General features: G+C 43.2%; 1 protein-coding gene across 3 annotated transcripts in view; it reads left to right on the top strand.

The window, feature by feature from the left end:
- Positions 1-918: 918 nt before the first annotated feature.
- The window catches only part of LOC112109798 (translocating chain-associated membrane protein 1-like), a 56,383-nt gene continuing 40,367 nt past the window's right edge, over positions 919-16,934 (top strand). For 2 of the 3 annotated variants that reach the window (XM_024204441.3, XM_024204440.3), the window contains exon 1: positions 919-1,132. In XM_024204441.3, coding sequence (XP_024060209.1) covers positions 1,013-1,132 — 120 coding nt within the window. In that variant the 5' untranslated portion in view covers positions 919-1,012. The remainder of the gene's footprint in view (positions 1,133-16,934) is intronic. The other variant, XM_024204442.3, reaches the window with a different exon arrangement.

The raw sequence follows: 16,934 nt of genomic DNA, 5'->3' as shown, positions 1-16,934 counted from the left end.
CAATGAATTTTTGACTAGTTGGAAAAAAAACTAACATCTCATTGAAAGTTCCTCCCCAAATTTGAGAAAAAGAAGAGTTTCACAATTCAGACACCCAGCTGCCCCATTTTTCAACCATGTCTGCCTGAGTGTCAACAGCAGCACCAACAATGGAAGCCCAGCCAAAAAGAGCTGCAGGCTGGAAAAAGCGGTTGTATCTTTGTAGGGGCTGCGGTGCTGCTTGTCTGGGAACCTGAGCTCTGCGTGGGATGCATCTCCCAGGGTAAGGAAGAGACCTAGGCCACTCAGCTCATGAGTGTCACACAGTCCAAGAGCCACCCCAGCCTCAGAGGTGGCTCGACCCGGCTGCGATTACGATAGCTCAGTGCATGTTGAAACCTGCCTTCTCCATGGAGCCGCCTCCCACTGGGATGGGTCTGTCAGCTCCAGAAGGGGCACCCCAACATAGGGATCAGGATGGAGCGGTGCCTACTGGGACCTGTCGCCTCCATGGAGCCACCGGCTGCTAGGACTGAGGTGAAACAGTGCGCGCTGAGGCGTGCTGCAGCCACACCAATACGAGGAGCAGCGCGCGCTCAGAGCCCCACCCACAAGAGGGAGGTAACCTTTAGCGACCGCTCCAACCCCCCTTCCACGCCACTGAAGGATCGCCATAGTTGTCTTCTGTAAGCCCCACCCACTGCAGGTGGAGTTACACAGGTCCCGCCCCTTGACTCATTTCATTAGCTGGAGTCAGTATCACTCAACCCCGACAGCCGCTCCGAGAATCTAACGGCGTTTTATGCCCCGCTCCCTCTTGGAAGCCACACCTCCAGGTGGCACAGCGATTAACCGGCAAGGCTGTCAATCATAGATCTCCTGGAATGTGACTGGCTGAGTCTGGCTTGTGGGCGGGTAATCGGGGGGGACAGCGGTGTTTACGGTGCGTGAGGTGAGGAGGCTGTTAAGAAAGAACCACCATCCCTTTTCTGGACCCGGACCACTGCCTAGGCCCTTGGGGGCTACCACCACCATGGGGCTCCGGAGGAAGAACAAGAGCCCGCCCGTGCTAAGCCATGAATTCGTGATCCAGAACCATGCGGACGCCGTGTCCTGCCTGGCTATGGGCCTCCTGCTGGGGCTTATGTTCGAGGTACGGGGGTTGGGAGCTTTGCCTGCGGCTGCCGAGCGGGGAATACCCGCCCCAATCGAGCCGTGCACCGGCACTTCCGAGCTGCCCCAACCCTGCAGTTCTCCGGGCAGCGACCGAGCCTCATCCTTACCCTCTCTCACTACTGGTCACGCCCCTGCTTCTCCTGCCTCCCCAGCGCCTCACCTTATGACACACCCCGGCTCTCATCTCCCCCTTCACTCCCCCATAGTGGGGCAGGCTGCCCCACTGTCATTGCTGTCGCCCCCCCGCGGACCCTTCATGCTCGCTCGTTCCCTTCTGCTCCATCTGCCAGACCCCATATCATACGCCCCAATTCCATCTGACTCTCCTCCCCTAGTCCTCGCCCTGCCCTCCTGGATCCCCATTGCCACACAACTCCTTTCGCATCTGCTTCACCTGTATTCCTTTCCAACAAGCCCCTCATTCCCATTGATCCTCCTGGAGCCAAATCTGCTCTTTCTCTTAGGCTTGGTGTGTCCTTTTTCTTTAAAACTTTCCAGTGGTGGAAACATGAGTAAGTGTGCTATTGTAGACAGACCTCCAGGTGGACACTGCTGTTTTAACCACCATATTGTCTTGACCTGCTCTGAGCAGGGTTGGATGACATTGCAGTTAAAATGCTACTGGCAGTCCACCTCTATTATTACTGCTTCTGTTGCTCTCACTGACTCAGGTCTACCAGTGATGAGGAATCTGGGGAAAAATGCTAGTGTGGTCACAGCCTTAGACTTGTCTCCAAATCCCTCCTTTTATGTATTTTAAAGTTCTGTTAATAAAGTTAGATTTCCTAATTAAATGAAGGTGTCACCCTTTCATCAACCTCTTTTGGTGCCTTGGTTGAATCTTCTAGGCTTTGTTCTCTGGGATAAAATTGTTGTGTCATGATGCTGTATGTGTACATTGTGTCAGTCTGGAAGATGGTTAGTTTGATTTTACTGCCTCTCTGAAGAATGGGACTACCCAATGAACCAGATAAGGCAGATTGTTTGCCTTTTGTTTGGGGTTTTATGGATAGGTGGGAAGGGGAGTTGGCAGGGCTGTGGAGGGAGACATGGTTTTCCAAGCTGTGACAACTGATGTTTGGGAGAGGTGGTAAGTATCTTACTGAAACAATCTCAACATCACTCATCACTTGAGCAAGATTTAAAATAAAACTACTTAAAGATGAGAAAATGCTTTGAAATACTTGATTGAAAGGTTCTGTATACTGCTAAGTAATATTATCTTTAAAGGTTCATTCTTCTTTACTGCTATGCTAGTCCTGTAGACTTCAGAGCATTATTATGCTGGAAGAGGGTGGAGAATGGAGTCCTAATAATCAAATAATGTCCCTCTAAATGAATGACAGATGCTGAGTTGGGTGATACTGTAGTCTGCTGCATCAGAAGTGGTACAAATTGAAGGAGATACATGATGCAGAAAGTGCAGTTGTGGAAAATCAGTACTTAAAACAGGAGACTGGAGGTGGGGAAAGAGAAGGACAGTTCAGATGACAAACTTTGTTTCTTCTATGAGGACTAATGTATGTTTTTTGTTTTGTTTTTTTTTAATGTGAATCCCAGGAATATGAGATAAAGTGGATGCATTGGTCAAAAGTTAGAATTCTAGATCTCATAAATTAAAGCTCTGGGATCAAGGTGTGGGGGAGAGAGAGGAGGGGAGTTTTTTGTTTGGGTTTTTTAGTCTTAAGTACCAGTTTTAAAGAGACTGGTTTATTTTTTGGCTGCTAAAAAAACACAGTTTGTGAAATTGTGTTTGTAAATCCTTACTTGTTCAAATACAATAAGGTCTTGTGCAAACACAAAAGTTTACAGACCTTGTAGCATTGACACAGTTATACTGATATAGCTTATTCCTGTACAGGAAGGAGAATAAGCAGTATAAGCAATTCTACACCAGTATAATTGCATCAATAGTAAGGTTAAACCAGTTTTAACTATATCAATAAAATATCACACACCTAACTGACCTAGCTATAGTAATACAAAACCTCTAAGTGTAGACCAGCTCTAAGTGTAGTTTGTGCTGGGAATAATCAGCTGCATTCTGTGAAAAATATTTTCTGATATGTCCTCCTGTTTGATGCAAAATATATCTACCTAGCGGTATTGCAGTCAGTTCAAATGATACAAAATAGGTAAAGATACAGTGATCCTATGCAACAAGATAATTTTTACATAGCAATGCAATTTTTGGGAAAGTTGATTGAGAAACCTGTAACTACTTGGTTCCTGATGACCATGAGGAAACATTATTATAGGATCCACTTGGCCTTCATTTGGAGTGGGCTGTTCAGATCTTTCATGACATGACAAGAAGATTTCAGATCAGGGTCACTTGATTGTTCTGATGGTGCTTATACCTCAACGGTTGTTGATGAGATCGTCGTTTGAAAAATCTATTCATCCTGGAAAGTGAGAACCTGGCCCTGATGAGTAAAGAAATATATGCTAACAATTTACTAATTGAATTTTAAAATTAAAGCTTAAGTTTCTAGCCCTTATAATTCAGAAGATAGCAATCTGATTGTAAAACAGTAGTGTCATCTTCCTGACTCTAAAGATAGGCAGCTGCAGAATTAAATCAACAAAATTGCCTCAATTCAATTTCCTCAAATTCCTTCTCATACTTGTGCTGCTGCCCCAGGGATCTCCCTGCATAGGTGTCCTTAGAAAGTTTTTTTTTTTTTTTTTTTTTTTTTACAGGCAGTATTTCCTGTTATGGTCTCTGAATTTTGCATATATCTTCAAGTGCCATAAAAAATAGCTACTGTCTTCAGTCTCTTCAGTAATGTATTTAGTAGAAATAGATTGTATGGCACTTATTTAAAGCCCATTGATTGACTTAAAAAAAACAAACAGACCTTAAATATTAATGACAGAACTGGAAGTGTCAGTTAGTCTAATCTCTCGTTGCTTTGAGGACATGTGTTCCTTATAATTTTATAAAACACAATCATTGTATTGTGGTTGCTACAAAAGTAAAATGTCTACTAGCATTTGCATTCTCAAGGAAACTCTTTTATCAAAATGCATGCTTCTTATGTAATAGTAGATTAGGCTGCTTAAATGTTTATTGCAGGATAACTGTGAAAGGCCCATTTGTTTCTTGCCTCATTACATTTTATATTTACCTTTAATTGATTCAAATAACTGTTGAAGATATGAAATCCATCCTGCTAATTAGAAGGAAATATGAGTTTTAGAAAACTGTTAGTTTGACCGGCTTGAGAATTTATTGGCAGAGTCCTGACTGCTATTTATAGTAACTCAGGTTTTGGATATCTATGCTACCTCTTTCCTATCTTCTGAAGGAATGGAGGGCCATTTTGTAAAGTTTGTATTATATTAATGCTGCAAAGAGAAGTATGGTCATCTGCATGGTCTGTCAAAGCTAAGGCGTTAAGACTGTAGTTGTAGAACTTAGATGCCTTCACACTAAAGGATTGGGGTGTACCAAATTTTCTTCTGTCAGAGATAAAACTCATGTTCACATCTAGCACTTTTACAGGAAAATTAAGAGCATATTTCTCTATTACATCCCATGTAAAACCTATGTTAAAAATATTAAGGGTGCAAAGTCAAGCACTCAAAAGTTGGAAAATGCCAGAATTAAGGTTGCTCATACAATATACATATATATTATGATTCAATCTTAAATTACATGACCATGTACTATTTTTTAAATAGGACAGTTGCCCCATTCATTGCACAGTGTGGACAGTGCTTACTGAATGGTTACCTAGTCAGTATTTCTCTTTGTTCTCATTATTTGGTGTATGTCTTCCATGCCATATTTACTGCACAGCATCCAAACCCTGCACTCAATTCAGAATTATTGATTTCCTCATGGGTTTTTCTGTGGTACTGATCATGAAGCACTCAGTACCATAAACTTATCTTCATAACATATCCTTTGAAGTGTGGATGGGGAACTGAGGCACAAAGAGACGAAGGTCAAAAGTGTCAATTTTGGGTGTCCAACCTGAGACACCTAGGGCCTGGTATTTTTCAGAGTCCTTAGCATTTTTATAGCACTTGATATGTTCAATGCACGTTTACCTTTGCCTTCAGTTGCAATTGTGAGTGCCCTTTGGTAAATCTAACCCCAGGTTTCTCAAGTTTGGCACTAATAAAATAAGGAACACACAAACAAAAACTTTTCAGAGGCCCACTAATTAAATGGCTTGCTCAGCATCATATAAGAACTTTGTGGTAGAGACAGGGATAAAATCTAATTCTTCGCAGTGTCATTCAGTTGTCATAACCATGAGGCCATCCTTTGTCTTCCTGCAGTCCCCTGTCTCACAATGCATCTTGCATTTTCTGCAGCAAATGAGGCAGGGTCCCGTAGACAAGTCTTATTTACTACATAAGCTGGATTCATTCCCTGAGTACTGCCCATCTTGTGTACTGAGTGAGGTAGGGATCCTGTGGAGAAAAAAATAGTATATGATACTGTAATTAAAGATTATCATAATGCATTGCAGAAGCAGCCTTAATTCTGGCATTTCATAACATCTAAGGCTTGACTTTGCAACCCTAATTTTCTTTTAATACGGTGGTTTTGAATGTAATGTTTTTTTGTTTTTTTTAAACTTAGGACATACTCCATCAAGTGAAATGTTATCCCCCCCTCCCCCCCCCCCCCCCACATGAGTCATCAGCAAAATAGAAACCTTTCCATCCACAGCACACATCTCTGACACTTGAGCTAATAGCATAACTGGTGGCAGTAAAAGGCTGTTTATCCTCTGTGAACCAGCCCCTGCCAGTGGGTTTCACAACTATTTGCTAGACAGCACAGGAATGTTGAGACTCAAGAATCGTGGGTCTATTCCAGGCTCTGGAAAATCGTGTTCTCTACTGGCTATAGAAGACGGGGGGAGAACCTCTCGCCCACTGGCCAGATCCGTCCCCCTGCTTAATTTCATCCGGCCTGCGGCAAGTCAGCTCTGAGCCTTGGCGCCCCCCCATGGGCCTGGAGACGTGAGCACTGGCTCGCCTCGCTGAGGGGGGAAGCTAGGGTGTCAGGCCAGTTGGTCGGCTGCCCTTGCGGCCCCTAGGCGAAGGGGTGATCAAGAAAGCTCTGAGTCCGCGTGCGCCTACCTGCGCCTGCAGGCGTGGCCCCCAGAGCTCCCATTGGCTGGGAACCGTGGCCAATGGGAGCTGTGGGGGCGGTGCCTCCGGGCATGGGCAGCACACACTGTGCAGAGCTGCCTGGCCACATCGTGGCAGCTTCCGGGAGCGGCACAGGGCCAGCGCAGGGGGGAGCCTGCCTTAACCCTACTGTGCCGCAGACCAGGAGCCACCTGAGCTAAACGGCGGCCGGCCAGAGCCGGCACCACTTACCACCTCCTTTTTAAAAATCAGGATGTCCAGATAACTTGGATCCAAGAGTTTTAAAAGAGCTGGCTGAGGAGCTCACTGGACTGTTAACGTTGATTTTTCAATAAGTCTTAGAGCATTGGGAAAGTTTCAGAAGATTGGAAGACCGCTAATGTGCCAGTTCTTAAAAAGGGTAAATGGGATGACCCATATAATTATGGGCCTTATCAGCCTGACATTATCCAGGGCAAGTTAATGGAGCAGCCCATATAAGAAACGATTAATAAAGAATTAAAGGAGGGTAATTAATGCAAATCAGCAAGAGTTTAAGGAAAATAGATCCTGTCAGACTAACTTGATAGCTTTTTTTATGAGATTACAAGTTTGGTTGATTAAAGATAACAGTGTTTGATGTAATATATTTTGACTTCTGTAAGGTGTTTGATTTGGTACTGCGTAACATTTTGATATTAAAACCCCCCCAGAACAATATAAAATTAACATGGCACATGTTAAGTGGATTAAAAATTGGCTAACTCATGGGTTTCAAAATATAATTGTAAATGGGAAATCATTATCAAGTGGTTTTGTTTCTAGTAGCATCCCACATGGATCGGTTCTTGGCCCTATGATATTTGTCAATGATCTGGAAGAAAACATAAAATCATTACTGATAAAATTTGCAGATGACCCCAAAATTGGGGGGAGTTGTAAATAATGAAGAGAAGAGGTCACTGATTCAGTGCGATCTGGATTGCTTGGTAAACTGGGAACAAACAACTAATATGCGTTTTAATATGGCTAAAAGTAAAGGTATACATCTAGGAATAAAGAACGTAGGCCATACTTCCATCATGGGGAACTCTATCATGGGAAGCAGTGACTCTAAAAATGTCGCAGTGGTGGTTGTAGTCGATAATCAGCTGCACATAAGTGCCTGGTGAAACGCTGTGGCCAAAAGATCTAGTGCCATCCTGGGATGCATAAACAGGGAATTTTTGTGTAGGAGTAGAGAGGCTATTTTACCTCTATATTTGACACAGAGGAGGTTACTGCTGCTGGAATACTGTGTACAGTTCTGATGTCAACAATTCAAGAAGGATGTTGATAAATTGGAGAGGGCTCCGAGAAGGGCCACAAGAATGATTAAAGGATTAGAAAACATGCCTTATAGTGATAGATTGAGCTCCTTGAGTCTATTTCAAAGAGAAGGTTAAGGGGTGACTTGATTACAGTCTGTAAGTCTTACAGATATTTGATAGTGGGCTCTTCAGTCTAGCAGGGAAAAGAATTACATGACCCAATGGCTGGAAGTTGAAGCTAGACATATTCAGACTGGAAATAAGGCATAAATTTTTCACGGTGAGAGCAATTAACCAATGGAACAGTTTACCAAGAGTTGTGGTGGATTCTCTCACTGTCAAGTTTAAAATCAAGACTGGATGTTTTTCTGAAAGATACGCTCTAGGAATTATTTTGGGGAAGTTCAAAGGCCTTTGTTACACAGGAGGGAAGACTAGATGATCACAGTGGTCCCTTCTGGCCTTGGAATCTATCTGGATCCAGTCAGTGCTGCATCTTTATTGATGAAAGAAGTTGGTGTTGAGAATTTTGAAGTATTAACATACTCAATAGCTTATAACCAAGTGTAGCAAAGAAACTCAAAAAGAGTTCCTGATTAATCTGTATTTTTGAAAGTAGCTGCTAATGACTTATTTTCCTGTTAAGATAGAAATACCTTTATAGAAAGGTGATCATTATTTATCAAGTGAAAAAGCATCCTAATATTCAGAAGTATTTTATGTATATTTAGGAATTGTTATTAAGGGCTTGTCTACATGGGACATTTAGAGAAATTAGTGTGAAATTAAAGTGCAATATCTACTCTACACGTGGTCATTTTTATTCTGCATTAAAAGTGCCTTGGATTATCCTAAACCACAAAAAGTCAGTTTTTGTCCTGGTCTAAGTTTTTGTCAACAGAAGCTGCCTTTTTTGCTACAGGTTTGCATGTATCCACACCCAAATTTGATGTAAATTGACAAAACCCAGCCTTTCTGTTGCCCAAATAAAACCACTTCTGCAAATGACAAGTCCTCAGCAGACATAATTCTACTGACAGAATGCCAGTGTGGATACTGCATTGCCTGTGTCAGTTAGCAGTTCTCTAGCAATAGTCCCACGGTGCCCTCTGTCTGCAACAGTGACCACATCAGTAACAATTTTGAACCACTTGCATCTGAAGAAGTGAGGTTCTTACCCACGAAAGCTTATGCTCCCAATACTTCTGTTAGTCTTAAAGGTGCCACAGGACCCTCTGTTGCTTTTTACAGATTCAGACTAACACGGCTACCCCTCTGATACTTGAATTTTGAACTCGCTGCCCAGGAGTCCCAGTGACCAGAAACCTGACCGCTTTAAAATTCCCAGTGTGTTTTGGAAATACCTTTTTTCCTGGTATGTTACGTTTGCAAGCACACCCAGTAGCCCACCTTTTTTGAACAGAGAGCATGGCTCAATGCAAAGATAGAGCATCACCTAAATCTCATTCTCCTGCCTGGTTCAGGAAAAGAAGGTCCTGAATCTTCTTTACATGCAGGGAGACGGGGCCATGCAAGTCCAGCTGCAGGGCAACCAGAGGAATAAGGATTTGTATGCAGACATTGAAGAGAGGAAGCAAGCCCTGGGCTACACAGGGAAAGAAGCAATGCCGGGTGAGGGATCTTCACCAGTTGTACTACAAGGCAAGGGAGAGGCACAAAAAATTGTGTCCACCCATAGATCTGCCACTTCTAAAATGAGTTCCATTTCATAGGTGGCATAGCCTCTCCACAGATCTGCCAGTTCTACATTGAGCTGTATTCCACATGTGGCAGAGACACCACCATCACCCCAAAAGTGACAGTGGACACACTTCAAGATCCAGAGGAGGAAACCCCTGCAGGGTACAGCAAAAAAGGGAATAGGAAGGAGCATGCAGACCCTTCAGTGAATGATCAGCTCTTCAATGTACAGCTGGAAAGGGACCAGACCCTGACAATCCCAGATGAGCCTGTGTGGGAAGGGAAAAGGAGCTTAGGTGTATTGCTGCATTTTTTTTTTTTTAAATGCATGACTCTTCCCTTTCCCCCTGCCCCCCTTCATGGTGCCCAAAATCTCCTAGGCCCTCTTCTACCCTGTCAAAATGGCAGCCATTAGCGCAGAGTCAGAGAGCAAAGGAATTGGCTTTTACAATAGACAGTTGGTTTTTTTAATTAATAACTTAGTAGCCAACATGTTTTGACACCAAGATGGCTGAAATTTTATTATTAAAACACCACACATCAAATCATTGCAAATGAACAGAAAGATACCAACACTGATACCTGAGCATAAAAAGCAATCAGTGACTGTCCAATTGGAATACCTGCTTTTTAAGCATACATTTGTACAGTACACATGTAATGTAAACATTGCAGAGGACAGTGATTTGGTTTTAAGTCTGACTTCCCCAGTCCAACCAAACAAATCATCATGCTGTGTCGAGGAAGTGTTCATTGCTCAGGGGGCTCACTTTTCTTTAGCTTGCAGAACTAGGCAGTGGGGACCGTTCTTCTTCCCTTGTGGAGAATTTGTTGAACTGTACACAGATGATGTCATTGAGATTCTTCCAGAGGACAAAAGAGACATTTTCTAGGAGATACGCTGATCCTGAGCCTAACCAGTCCTCGTATGTTGCTGATGGGGAGAATAGGCATTGGACAGATGGCGTTATCGAGATGGAGCAAAAGGGTCAGGATTGGAAGGACTGCATGCTTGAAGAAAAGCAGAGGGACCGAGAGGTACCAAGAAATATTCCAAGAAATGTTATGATTCTGTTCAAGTACCAAACACAGCTATTGCACAGTAATCTGGAGCAAAAATACCCAAATCCTCCTCCCTATCAGCATGTGCACTCCATGGACAACTCTATACACACATCCCATGCCCCCCAAAAAAGGCTCTGACATAATTTTATCCCTTTTACTGAATGCCCGTGGAAAATAAAAACTGTAACTATCTATCGATCGACTTCTGATTACCACTTTGCTTTAATACATGTAATAAAGGTTTTATTTGAGTTTACTGTTTGTTTTTGCACTCAATCTTTTTTTAAAAATAAACAGTATTTTTATGGGTGTCTCCAAACAGAAATGATATATGCCAAAACACTACTCCCCTCTCACCAGATTCACAGTAGGAATTTATAAATAACGCCATTGAAGCCAAATATACAAAGTACGCAAAAGCAGCACACTGCTATACTATGGCACACTCTTTTAAGGCCTTCCTAAGCCGTCCAGCTCTTTTGTAGGCTCTTGTAACTGCCCTTATGTCTGGCTGTTCAAAATAGGCAGTCTTTCCATTTCATTCCTCCATCCTGCCGGTAATGTTTCCTCCTTTGCTTTCACAAATGTGTAATACACAAAAATATTTGCCTGGCTGAGATCCAGCCTAGTTATGAGGCATTGTCAGCATCCTTTGCACATTCAGCAATCATCCTGGTGCTGTCTAGGTGTCCAGTGTAAGGTTTAGTGAGCCAGGGAAACAAAGGATGGGCCGGGTCCACTGGAATCACTACTGGCATTTCAAGCCATCAATGTGAATATGCCAGTAAGGGAAGAATGTCCCTGCCTCATCTTTTGCAAAAATCTTGTATGTCTAAATATGCTCTTCCCTGACCAGCCAATGTCAGAAAAATGTCCCTGGTGATCCAGCTGTGATTGTATAAGCATTGAAGAGTAACCCTTTCTCTTCACGTTCTCAGTGCCAAGGTCAGAATCAGGATACACATCCCATCAATCACCCCACCTCAGTTCAGGAAGTCCCTTGCTTGAAATCCCTCTATTTCTTGGACAGTGCCCTGAGTCTCAATCCTGTGCAGCAGGAGATGCTTAATATTCTTGCACCTTCATATGAAAACTGTCTCCATTGTGGATTTTCCAACCTTGAACTGACTGTTTGCAGTGTGGGACTGCAAACTTCTAGATGACTGCCACCTGATTTTTTTTTCACTGTCAAAGCAGCTCTTGTTCTGAGGCCTCTTGTGCTGGAAGGCAGGGGTGAGCTCTGCTGGGTTAGATTCCTGCTTGTACATGAAGTCAAAGTCCATTGGCCACTTGGTGGATATAGCAGGATAGTATCACGGTGTTGACTGACTTGATAGTTTTTGTTGGCTGCTTCTTTTTTTAATTTGGGAAGGCTTGTGCACTGTATCTTTCTAAAATGATCGTGGAGACACATCAAGTCCAGGATAAGCCCTCTTTTATTACAAATCTAAAGGAATAATTCTGAGACAAACATTGTTAAAATAGAGTTAGGGTTGAGAGTACATATCTCTTAATTCAGGGCAAAACCATAACAGGGATGTTGTTATAATGCTTATTTCTGAGATAATTACAAGCCCACAAATTCACTGGTAAGTTTAAACTTAAAAGAAATCCAAACATAAGGCACAGAAATGCACGATTCAGGCATGTAAACAACTTTAATGTTTACCGGTAATGATGAGGAATTCATTTACGAGTACTGTAATGCATTCTAGTATTTGTGGTCCTAGATTAGATTAAACGGATTTCTAAAGACACCTTTTTTCCATAGTGGTGTTACTGCAGGTAAGAATTAATATTGTTTTGGTGCTCTAAGAACACATTTGCGTATCTTGACGTATTATATTTCTTTTACAGTTTTTGTCTAGGATTTTTTTTAACTTTTAAGCTCTTAAAAAAAAAAAATTATAGGTGAATACTAAAAAAGAAACCTAAAGAAAATACTACAGTGTGACTCTCCTAATGATTTGAAGATATGTAGTATCAACTTTTTTTTAGGGCTAGATTCACCAGTACACTCTGAGTGCTTTGCACCACTCTGGGGTAGTGTCAGACTGCCAGAGCATAAGTGCTAGTTTAAACTGGGTTTACAGCTGCTTTGTGTCACCAGAGAAACTTTAAGAAACCAGAGTTGTACATTTCAGTTCTTCTCTAAGTAGCTGTCAGTGTGGATCCCACTTAAGGTGCACATGGAATCTCAGGCATGTGTGACCGGATATTTTTGGAAAACATGTCTATACGGGCCGCAAAAATGCCTTTGTGTCGCCTCATGTTTCAGTACATGGGCATAAAGGGTGGGGCAATGCCAACCCTCCCTCAGTTCCCTCTTGTTGCTTGAGATCTGTGTACTCCCGGTCCAAGCATCATGGGGTCAAATGAGTCAGGGTTCCACCCCAGGTCCTGCAAGAATTCACTTGGTGGCTGGACCCAAAGAATTTATGAAATAGGGTTATCTTGTAGTTGACTCCCTTCTGTGACTCTCCTCACAGGTGCGTTGGGGCAGGTTGGGGTGCCCACCTGGACCATCTACAGATGAAGGGCATCTGGTCCCAAGATGATTTGAAACTGCATTTGAATGTTCTGAAGCGCAGGGCCATTTGACTGGCCTGCGTGGCATTGCTGTCTGTCCTGAAGGGCTCTATGGTGCAGATGTTGACAGACCACATGTCCACAATACATTACATCAATAAGCAGGGAGATGCATGATCATCCCTTCTGTGCCAGGAAGCCTTCAAATCATGGACCTGATGTCACCATAGGGTAACCTCACTGGTCTTACACCTTCCAGGTACTATCAACAGTCTGGCACGCTTCCCAAGCAGGCACGTGGTAACCAACCATGAGCGCTCGCTGCAGACATCCATCATAGAGCCAATATTTTGCCAATGGGAAATTCCCTCAATAGATCTGTTCCAGAGGAGGCACAAGCCCAGGATAGTTATCAGATGCCTTTCTGTAACAATGATCTCCAACCTTCCTATACGACTTTGATTTTCCTGATCCTTCAAGATGATATCTAAAATCAGATGGGACAAAACCATACTGATTCTGACAGCTTCCTGTTGGCTGAGGCAATTGTGGCCATCAGATCTCTTGCACGTGTCAGTTTGGTCTCCCATCTATCTCCTGATTTGCCCGGACATGTTTTCACAGAACCACGGCCGGATATTGCACTCACATCTGCAGTTATTGCAGCTGGCAGCCTGGATGAGCATGGCTGACCAAGACTCTTCTCGACAAGTGCAAGGAAACCACATACTGAGCAGAAAGCCACTAGCAGGAAGAACTACTTCAAATGGAAATGGTTCTTCATATTGGTAGGCTGACATAATCTGGATCCAGTTGAGACTCTCCTAAGACAGATCCTCAACTATAAGCATTTAGTTCTTGCAAAATTCATCTTGCAGCAATATCAGCAGGTTATGCGCCAATACAATTGTACTTAGTCTTGCATTCAACATATTGATATTCCTCATCAAATGTTGGAGCAGACTGCACTTGCATCATCTTCAGGGCACTTGCATCATCTTCAGCTTGCTTCAGAAATATGCCAATATGTAAGATATGTGAAGCAGCAACAGGGAATAGCCCACTGACTTGTCATTGTGCCCTTGATACAGTGGTTGTCTGATGCCAGATTTGGAACAACTCCAATTATTTGACTGATGTCACTGTCACTCCTCATTTCCAGCATCCGGGGGGGGATACTGCTTACCAGTCACCTATTGTGGGATCCAAACTGACACAAAAAGAAGAATGAAGTTACTTCTCTGTGGTAACTGTGTGATGGGTTTTTGTTTGTTTTTTGAGATGATGTAGTCAATGTGGCTCCCATGACCCACCCTTTACCCCTGCTTTTTGAAGTTCTTTGCAACGTGGGCTTTGAATTATAAGGGAACTGAGGGAGGGTCGCAGCCTTTTATGCCCTCATACAGGAGTATGGGGAGGCACAGGCTGAATGTGTGGCCTTGACAGACATTGCTATTGAAAAATATCTGATCTCACACACTAGGCACATGGGTACTTTCAGAGGAATCCATACTAACTATAATGTCTCAAAAACCCACAATTTCCATATGGTAAGTAACCATTCTTTTCTTCCCTCACTCCTGCTCTCAACATCCTTCATTACACTTCCCTGTGTGCACACACCCCAGTTTCCTGCTCCTACCCCGCCTGTTTGTGTAGATATGATGCAAGAAGTGGTTTGTTTGTTTGTTTGTTTGTTTTAAAGAAACTTTTAAAATTAAGGTGTGGGGTTTTTTTTTTTTCTTTTTCTTCCCTTTTTTGCCAATATTCTTTATAACCAAAAGTTTTATCCTTCAACATAGGCTGGCACATAAAATGTCCTTCAGAGAAACTTACACCTTCCATCACCATTTGTTCGTAATGGAGCTGAGGCCATTGGTTGCACTTATCAGTAGTAAATATTTATATTATGAAGGCTCAAACTAGGAGGACGGCAGTCCTATTGTGCTGGGTGCGCTTCAAAGAAAGAAAAAGACAATCTCTTGCCTGAAGGGCAAAGAGTGAAGACAGGTTACATTCAGGGAAGATAGAATTCTCTTATGAAGTCAGAAGGCAAAAAAGAGTAGATAAATAGTCAGTTGACATCTTTATTAAGGAAAGACTGTGGCCTCAGTCCCTTCTGAGGACCATATGAGATGGCAGCTATTTTGAAAGAGGTAAATTCTCTGAGGCTTTCTTAAGAACACTATTCTTCAGTTCCTGTTGAAGGAAAAACTTCCAGTTACAAAGAAGGGAAAAAATGCCTACTATTCCTAAATCCTTTTAAAAACTATACATTTCACCAGATCTACCCAAAATTTACGTTACTGAACAGTTGTTAGTGTAGATAGGCAGTACATGCAATTAAATCATTTTGCGGGGGCTGTGAGTGTCGAATGGTTTGGCAGACGGTGCTAAATTTCTTAAAGGACCCATTTGAAAACTTTAACTCTAACCAATTTACTAGTAAGTTCCCAGACAAATTTTTTTTCTGTACAAAAAGATCAAGGCCTGGTCTACACTAGGAAATTAGTTCACTATTGTGACAGTGTACCCCATAAGGCTTTATGGGGGGGGGGGTGCTTATAAATGTATGTATGACATAACTGGAATATGTTTTGTGCTGCCTGTGCCATGTAATATATCTCCGTAAAGGTTATGGTCTACTATATCTATTCATCCTATTTGTACATACATATCATTTTCTACTTGAGGTTAAGAATATGGGCTGTATGCTTGCTTGGTTTCTAAGGTCTGGTCTACACTAGGCTTTTATGTCGACTTTAGCGCCGTTATATCGAATTAACCCTGCACCCGTCCACACCAGGAAGCCATTTAGTTCGACATAAAGCTCTCTTTAAATCGATTTCTGTAATCCTCCCCAACGAGAGGATTAGCGCTAAATTCGACATGGCCATATCGAATTAGGCTAGGTGTGGATGGAAATCGACGGTAATAGCTCCGGGAGCTATCCCACAGTGCACCACTCTGTTGACGCTCTGGACAGCAGTCCGAGCTCGGATGCTCTGACCAGCCACACCCCCGGGAAAATTTGAATTCATTTTCATTTTCCTGTCTGGGCAGTTTGAATCTCAGTTCCTCTTTGGACATCGAGGGGAGCTCAGCAGCAGTGGCAACTATGCAGAGCTCTCCAGCAGAGATGGCCGTGCAATCTAATAGAAAGAGGGCCCCAGCATGGACTGATCGGGAAGTCTTGGATCTCATCGCAGTGTGGGGCGATGAGTCCGTGCTTTCAGAGCTGCGCTCCAAAAGAAGGAATGCTAAGATCTACGAGAAGATCTCCAAAGCCATGGCAGAGAGAGGCTACAGCCGGGATGCAACGCAGTGCCGCGTGAAAATCAAGGAGCTGAGACAAGGCTACCAAAAAACCAAAGAGGCTAACGGACGCTCCGGATCCCAGCCCCACACATCCCGTTTCTACGAGGCACTGCATTCCATCCTGGGAGCGGCCGCCACCACTACCCCACCCCTGACCGTGGACTCCGAGGATGGGATCATGTCCGTGGCCGGTTCCTCGTCGGACATGACAGCGGACGGGGAAGATGAAGAAGGAGATGAGGAGGACGAGGCAGTCGACAGCGCTGGCACCGCTGATTTCCCCGACAGCCAGGAGCTCTTCATCACCCTTACCGAGATCCCGTACCAACCGTCCCCATCCCTTACCCCGGACACAGAATCAGGGGAAGGATCAAGCAGTAAGTGCTGTAAACATGTAAACATTTATTTAAAACAGAACGGTAATATTTATACTATTAACAATGTACATTTATAAAAGTTCTGTAAACTAGTAAAAAAATAATCAGGTACAAAACAGGAATATTTACAAAGGTAACAAATGGGTTTTCATGATTTCTCTGTCTTAGGCTCTTCTCAATTTAGTCCCAAGTGTTTTAAAAAATGTTCACAATGTCCGTTACTCCATGATTCCCAGGCCCAAGACGCTCCACTCCATAGTCCCAGTGCACCTACGCGAAAATCCGGTCAATGTGGCCGGGGATCGACGAGAAATCCTCGTAGGAGAACTCCTCGTAGGTCTCGTGGAGGTAGAGCTCAAGCCTGTTGATCAGGTTCCGGGGT

The sequence above is a fragment of the Terrapene carolina genome, unplaced genomic scaffold, assembly GCF_002925995.2.
Source record: "Terrapene carolina triunguis isolate 2854851 unplaced genomic scaffold, T_m_triunguis-2.0 Scaffold130, whole genome shotgun sequence".
NCBI classification, from domain to species: Eukaryota; Metazoa; Chordata; order Testudines; family Emydidae; genus Terrapene; species Terrapene triunguis.
Note: the sequence above shows the minus strand (reverse complement) of the source record. Positions and strands in the feature narration are given on the sequence as shown.